The sequence below is a fragment of the Haliotis cracherodii genome, unplaced genomic scaffold (assembly GCF_022045235.1).
Source record: "Haliotis cracherodii isolate W230 unplaced genomic scaffold, xgHalCrac1.p SCAF_5, whole genome shotgun sequence".
Classification (NCBI taxonomy): Eukaryota; Metazoa; Mollusca; class Gastropoda; order Lepetellida; family Haliotidae; genus Haliotis; species Haliotis cracherodii.
This window is the reverse complement of record NW_027266308.1, coordinates 58384841-58393293: the sequence shown is the minus strand read 5'-3', so window position 1 is coordinate 58393293 and position 8453 is coordinate 58384841. Positions and strand designations below refer to the sequence as shown.

The following is an 8453-nucleotide window of genomic DNA, read 5'->3' as shown; positions in this document are numbered from 1 at the left end:
GCTTTAGCAATATTCCAGCAACATCACGGCGGGGGACACCAGAAATAGGCTTCACACATTGTACCCAATCGGAAATCGAACCGGGTCTTCGGCGTGACGAGCCACTAGGCTACCCGACCGCCCCTCCCCCCTAGGGTAATGAGAGGGGGGTTGGAGTTTATTTATTCTTTATTGAAAACAAGGGTGATCACTAAACTTATGTTTTCCCCCATCATTATACAGAACTTGGCGGAGTGTCAGCTGTCCGGCATTTTATTTTGGTATAACACAGAATGCTTCGTGTGACGCGGGAAATTTGAAAAGAAAATTGGCTATACATGTGACCGACGGGCAGGAAAAAAGTGTTTCTTTAGCCTTACGTAACAATTCAATGGCCTCCGCTCATCACTGTCATGCGGCAAGAGCAGACCAATCTGAGAGAAGCGGTGGGCACCTGTGGTGCAGAGATGGGATTGCAGGCGGCTTGGGTATTGGAGGCGGCAAGTCAACGTCGGCTCTCTTTAAGTTGACTGTGTGTTGACAGATTGTTAGTTGGAGAATAAACACATCACAATGCCAGCGTTGATTGCCTTACTTCACCCTTACCCCTGCCCGTCTCAGGTTAACCTCTCGTGGCATCGCACGGCATACGCAATGGGGGTGGGGCAAGGTCTGTGAGGAGGGGTGGGGGAGATGGGGGGAGGGGGGCGATCCTTATGGGATTGCAGCGCTGGGGTGCACGGTATTTCAAATACATAAGTATACTGGGTAAGTAATCTTGAATAGTATTGAACAAAGACATACATATACGTCTGTGGAATCTTTTTAAATCTTTTTAATAAATATAGTTCTGAAGTTTTTGTTAGTCTGCATACGACAATGTGATTTTCAGTGTCAAGTTCACTTGGTTTACACATTGAGCTATGGACCGATTTATTGTGAACTATTTGCCAGATTTAGATTACGAAAACATAAAAAATATTTCATCAGCCTTTTTTCCCACATGGTAATAAAGCATTAAAATTCAAAACCGGTTAATTTAAGTCATTTCGTATGTCATTGGGAATTGTAGGAGCCGTCAAACAGACCGTTCTTCGACGCAATGGGAATGTGTAAACCCCGCCCCTTCAGTTCTAATCAATGATTGGCTACCAGACAAGTGTCAACATCCGATCACGTGGTCTCGGTTCCAGTTACTTGCGGGAACCTGTGGTGTGTACAAGACGGTGAACTTGCGTAAAAGTGGCAACAACTGCCATAAAGAGAAGAAAACGGATTTGAACTGAGCATGAATCCACGTGAGTGTATCTATGTTTACAAGTATTATTCTAAATTCGCATTGCCAATTTGACTGAAAGTGACTGGCGCCATAATTAACTCCACTCTGTTCACAGACGATAAATTATAGGTACCTTCAAGACGCACATGCGGTTGTTTTAACTATACCTGCATACATTTATACAAATTGTGACATTTTTGTTGGTAGGCTTTATCAAGTTCTAAACTTGAAACGTCCTGTCTTCAGAGTCGATGACTTGTTTCTTGAGAACTGGGAACAGCCATGCCGTGAGCAGTAAGGCAGGGTGCACGTTGTCTGTTGTCACCCCCTAACCCCTAACCCCCACCAACACCCCCACGGCTCGGATCGCACAACCCTGTTATCTTTCAATGACAAGTTAAGCCCAGTTAATGGTGGTCAAGTGAGAAAAGAAATTTTCGTATATCACAGTTTTGACTTTTGAATACACTGACAAATATTGTGTGCGTTTTCTAGTGTTAATTGCCAGGTTGTCAATTGAATAATGAAAAATGATCAATTATAATTCTTGTGAAAGACATCATGGGTTAACTCCCTTGTTACATGTATTCTCTTATAAACCAAAGCAAGATTATTTCATATAGTTTTTAACCAGGTTATGGTTTCAAGACTGGAAAATAATTGGTGAAGTTTGTCATTATCAACCCAGGTCAACATTGAACAAGGGATATAGTTCTATGGATAAAGAACTTCTTTATGACATTCCAACGGCCTGCCATGAGCTTATCATTAAACAATACAAATCTCATTTGCATATCCATTTGTCCATATCATTCACTGTATTTTGTTTTATCCACCATGCCTTGTTAATCCTATTTGTGTACATCGATAAGGCTTTGTGCTTTTCCCTTTTCTGTTTTACTTTTATAATCTTGGATGAACATCAATTATCTCCATGTTTTAACCTTCAATTTTCTGTTCATCACTTGGAGACAACGATGCTAGTATCTACAGCGAAACTTCACAGTACTTCCATAGAACTATATCCCTTGTTCATCATACCAGCTTCTGAATGCCACTTACAGAAGTCAAGGTCAACATTGTTTATTCCGTGACAATAGAGAACATGGAAATGGTTCAACAAATAAACAATGTTGACCTTGACTTCCATGACAATAGAGAACTTGGATGATGAATGTCATCATATCTCAATTGCGTGGATCTATGCTCATGATGTCAATCACTGGATTGTCTGGCCCAGACTCGATTATTTACAGACCACCGTCATATAGCTGGAATATTGCTGAGTGTAGCGTTAAACAACAAATAAACAAACAACAATTGAGAAATGAAGTATCCGACAGGCATGTGACTACCAAGACATTAATGCCACACCTTTCACACACTATTTTCTGTATGGTAATAACTAATTGTTGTTATTCTCAGGGCCGGACAGAGAGACAGTGCTTCAGTTCGAGGCTCTAGAGAACAGCCTTGACAACATCCACACTGTTCTGAGTGTATGCGAGATGGTGCAGAGAGAGGTAATCACACGACAGATGCTGGACCTGGTGCGGACAGTTAAAGGGATTACAGAGTCCAGCATTGAAGGTACACATCACATTGTTGGTAACTTGATTCATCATTGTGTAGGTTGTTCATGGACAAATGGTATTCTGATGGTTGAGATCATCTGCCAGAGGCAAGGGAGGTAACTGTCTATAAAAGTCAATTTTTCACCCTTGCTGATCTAGTTTGAATTTCGGAGTTATGTTTTGGCTGGAGTAACAAGTCCATGTATAGTCCAATCCAAACCGCTGAACTAAGTCAACATCTGATTTTTAAAGTGCCATGCAGATTTCGGTCCATTGCAGGTTTTTCAAAACATGTGTTCCATTAACTGGGTGTCGGCAGATATTTTCCTTATCTTTTTCAATGTCCTAAGAAGTCAGCACGCAGGGTTAGATCCCCTTTGTTGTTGCTATAATCCAGAATTTGTTTAAAAATCAGATCATTTTGACTGGGTTCAACATTTTGTTTTAAGCAAATGCAAGTAATACAATCTGAGTGGTCAACAGGGGGGACGTAGAAGGGACTTAACTCTTAATATACACTATTAGTGCTACAACCGAGGAACAAAATTCCAGCCTAAGTCGGCAAGGGTGGAAACTCAGTGAACTCCCCTGCCTCAGGAAGATGGGTCAGGGTTAGGTTATAATCAAATTATCAGTGATAAATTTTCCTTTCTTTTCCTGTCATATATATATGCTGTTACTACATATGGTACTTATGAATACATGATTATCAAGAAAAAAGTATGAGTCTTACCACTGTTAACTAAGAATTGAAATGAATTGTTCAATTACTGTTGCCTTAATATTTGTCCCCGAATAACAACGTTTAAGATACCTGACAGAAACAACATGAAATATTAAATAAGGTTTAATATTCAAGAGGTTATCTGTTACCTTGATCTAATTTTCATGTTTCCTCCATAATCTCAGACGCTGTCTCTGTCTTGTCATCACCATCAACAGACCTAATCATAGACACATCACAAGAACCAACTGTAGATGTGTCACTACCATCACCTGATCCTGCCACAGACACATCACTACCATCACCAGATCCTGTCACAGACTCATCACTACCATCACCAGATCCTGTCACAGACACGTCACTACCATCACCAGAATCTGCCACAGACACATCACTACCATCACCAGATCCTGTCAGAGACACGTCACTACCATCACCAGAATCTGTGACAGACTCATCACTACCGTCACCAGATCCTGTCACAGACACGTCACTAACATCACCAGATCCTGTCACGGACACATCACTACCATCACCAGATCCTGTCACAGACTCATCACTACCATCACCAGATCCTGTCACAGACACGTCACTACCATCACCAGATCCTGTCATAGACACGTCACTACCATCACCAGATCCTGTCACAGACATGTCACCACCATCTCAAGTACTGGTTTTTGACCTGGAGCCATCAGTCAGCTCACCCCCGTCATCATCAAGAGAAGACCTGGCCACACTTGTAAATACAGCCCCAATGACTCCGGCATCCAATGATCACCCCACAGTATCCGCTACAACTCCATCCTGCATGAAGGAAGGGCCCGTGACACCGACAACTGGGATCCTACCATTCTTCAAGCTTGCTGGACAGAAGATCGCCGGTCTGAACCAGATGTCCTCACCATGCAAGAACACATGTCCCTATCATGCTCAGAGACGAAAAGGCTTGAAGTTTCAACCTTCCCATGAGAATGAGACAGATGCCCTAACAGACAGGAATGATAAGCAGATACCCATGAACGAGCGGGTGACTCTTCCGCCAAGGCAGGCAACAGATGAGGTGACCACACAGCCATCAACTCCACCATCTTCTATCCTGACCTGCAAACCATTCCTATGTTCAAATAGCTTCACTCCAAACAATGCACTAGTGACAGAAGCTTCACAAGCAACATCTGTAAGGAAAGCAGGCACCACAGTCCCAAAATCAAGGCATCCCCCAAGTCCACTTGCAGCCTCAGCACGTCAATCACACACATTCCAAACATGGAAGGCATCCTTCATGAAGGCCCACACACCAAAGCAGAAGATGTTGAAAGTAAAACCCTTCCAGATGACACCAGACATGAGAACATTGAATAAGGATTCATGGAGGAAACCATTGATGCAGGATGTGATGGAGTCAATTGTACCACACGGGCATGAATCAACCAGACATCGAAGCAAGGCAACTGAAGACTCACCCAAGACGAGGAACATGTCTTCCCCACTGCCATGGAGGCTGGCAAGTAAATCCAAGTCACTGTTGCAACCCTTTGGAGCCTCCCCCCTGTCTCAGTCTTCACCAGCATTGTGTTCTGTGATATTGGCATCTGTGGTTGCACGGCCAGGGTCATGTAGGGACCCAGAGACCATACGAGAAAGAACGAGAAATGCTAATATTTTGATGATGAATGAATCCGAGGAAGGAGAGAACAGTTTTGGCAGCGGGTTTTGGGACCTCCGGACAACCATGCCTGAGTCACAGAACAAGGAGACTGTAACAGACAATGACATCCACGAAGGAAATACCAAGTCTGTTGCCTTTCCATCAACATTGCCACTGCCTCTGTCAGACAATTCAGTGCCCGATGCATCACCAACGTTTGAGAGTGCAAAAAGAAAGCTTTTCTACAATGAAAACAAAACTGTTCCTCTGAAGAAACGCTTCAACCCAAATTTCAGTGAGTTGGCAAGAGACCACACTCCACACATGTCCTCTGCATTCCAAGGGAAGCCATACACTCCACATGGGAAGTCTATTTCCCCCCAAAAGAAATCTGGCATTCATGGGAAGCCAAACACCCCCAAAAAGAAATCTGGTGTTCCTGGGAAGCCGGACACCCCCAAAAAATCTGGTGTTCATGAGAAGCCGAACACACCAAAGAAGAAAAGTGGAGTCTGTGGGAAGCAGGTCACTCCCCACAGGAAGTACCAGGAGAGGAAATCGTGCATCGAGGAGACTTCACGGACATCAAGAGCACGACTGCCAATACAGGTGTGTGAGACCATGCAATATAATTCATAGGCTAAAAGTAACATCTCTAAAATGTTCTTTTAATATTTTTTTATATTTATGATTTAAATAAGACTGAATGATAATGTTCAACATGGAACTCAAGAAATCTAGACTTGCCAAACTATTGTCGACTTTCTTAGGAGTTTTCAGATACTGCATTCAAGAGCATGTAATTCAGTTATCTGTTTTAAGGAATAGCGGGATTTATGTTATGCTTCGTAAGTGGTGATATTTCAGATGCTCACATCTACGTAGTCTGTAGGACTAATGTCAAGTATGTGCCTTACATTGGCTTGTGATTCCCCTGTTAACAGTTCCAGTCTTGAGGACAAAATATTCCCGAGGCAAGAGAGTTAACTGATTGTTTCCACTCTTGCCGATCTATTATGGAGTAACATTTTGGCTGGACTAACAAGTCTATGCATAGTCCAATCAAAATCATGCAACGAAATCGAAATCTGATTCATAAACTGTTGTGCAGATTTCGGTCGATTGCAGGATTTGTAAAGCCTGTGCATCGCCAACTCGTCAACAGATGTTTCCCAAACCTGTTCATGTTTTTAATGAAGGTGCTCGCATGATTTGATCTCTTCGCAATGTAAGACCCATTTTATTACAATATAGATCTTGATTATTGATCAGATCATCTTGACTGGGCACCGCCATTTTGTTTGAAACAAATCCAAGTGATGGAATCTGATTGGTCCATAGGAGAGACGTAGAAGGGAGAGACTCGTAATAACCACTGGTGGCACTACAATTGAGCCCAGGAATTCCAGCCTAGTTCGGCAAGGGTGGCAACTGGACTTAAGTCAGTTAAATCTCTTGCCCCAGGAAGATGGGAGGCCTATTGTCAAGTGTGTTTTGTGTTTACAGAGTGCCAGTCTAGAGGAGGAGTCGGTTCGGCAGCTGGAGGAGATGCTCACAGCCTTCATGACGGGGAGGAAGCAGGCAACGACAAAGATCCTGCCCCCTGCCAAGCAAAACCAGGTGGGTCCAAGAGGGTGCAATATAGGGGCCTATGCAACAACTGTAGTGCTAGCATCAAAACTACAAGAAATCAGGCTCCATACATAAGAGATGCAGCTCTCAGGTGTTTACCACTTTGACACCCCAAAACAAAGTATGGTACTGACAGACATAAAAACGGGGATTCAGAGATTTGGAACAACTATCATTGTTGCTTTCGGGCATGCCTAAGGGACGTAACTCTGCGAGGCGAATTGTGACATCTTATAGACAACTCTACCTGTACCATCTGATCTACTTGGTCAACTAGTCACAAGTGGGCATTCTAACATGTGGTCTTCAATTTCAGCTGATTGAGTTTGCCGGCCTGTGCTACATCTCGGCTACGAGGACTGCTGGAGGTGTACGACTCAGGAAAACAAGGTAATCCCACAGGCTGGCCCCTCTGGCAAAATACAGCACAGACAATACCTGGAATGTTTTATCCTTAAGCAGCATTTCAGAAGGTGTAATATCAATGAACAGATAATACTGGTGTTAGTATCTATATCAAGCATGTAATCAACAAGGTCTTCCAGGAGTGTTTAGCTATTATTAGCTGTCACAGTAATTATTTGACTGTCATTTGTCATGAACATCATTATGATGCAATAGAAGAGTGGCTCCTTCATTTCTCAAGGGGTGGTTGGGTAGCCTAGTGGTTGAAATGTTCGCTTGTCACGCCGCAGACCCGGGTTCGATTCATGACATTGGTACAATTTGTGAAGCCCATTTCGTGATATTGCTGGAATTTGCTGAAAGTGTCGTAAAGCCATACTCTCACTCATTTCTCAAACCTGCTTTAATACATCTTGTTTTATTTGTTTCAGTGCTAGTCGAGCCCCCATTCCCCTGGACAGAGAGTGGATGTTGTCCTAGCAACAGGTGACAACCGACAACATCATCTAGAGTTGCCCTAACAGCCAACAGCATCTACAGTGTTGTCCTATCTACCAGTGTAGACGTTTGCAATAACTTCAGAACCTTTGCCAGCAACACCAGACACTTGATGGTTATTTTCTACAAGTCTACCGCATTGGAATCAGTAGAATACCCACTAGTTTAGGAAGCATTCCCAGTGACTGATACAATTGTGTATCACACTAAGGCATATATACCATTCCAATACAGCCATGATATAAACACTATACTCATCATACTGATTGTTGATGAAAAATGTTACCTGTGCCTTTCCACGAAAAAGTACATACTAGCATCCTTAAGAACTGATATGTTATATTTATGAAAGGTTGCCTTGCCGACAGATGTGTTGACAATGCCATGGCCATAATATGTGAATTGATAGGTTGGTTACTGGTAAAACGAGTACCAGGTATATTGTTTGCTACAAATCAGTCCAAAGGCAACATGTGCAGCCGAACCCTCAAGGACACTGATCCCATTGGAAAGCTGATATTACCTCATGCTGATTTTACCAGGAACTTTCCTAGTCATGTGTTTCGTGTGTTGACGTAATGTACTTACTTAGCAGTTAGCAGGGCTTGTTTTTACAATAAAAGAATTGAACAAGATATGTTGCCTCTTTTATGTAGTCAGGATTTATTGTTGGTGAACTCAATCTCGTCTCATCTGACCTGGACATAGAAA

The 8453-nt window shown here is 42.8% G+C and overlaps 1 protein-coding gene across 1 annotated transcript; it reads left to right on the top strand.

Annotated features, from left to right (window-relative positions):
* Positions 1–2766: 2766 nt before the first annotated feature.
* LOC139444400 (uncharacterized) lies at positions 2767–7752 on the top strand. The gene is made up of 5 exons (XM_071225367.1): positions 2767–2848; positions 3742–5816; positions 6714–6827; positions 7156–7229; positions 7676–7752. Exons 1-5 carry the CDS (start codon positions 2767–2769, stop codon positions 7722–7724), a joined length of 2394 nt encoding a protein of 797 aa, XP_071081468.1. The 3' UTR covers positions 7725–7752.
* The last annotated feature ends 701 nt before the right edge of the window (positions 7753–8453 follow it).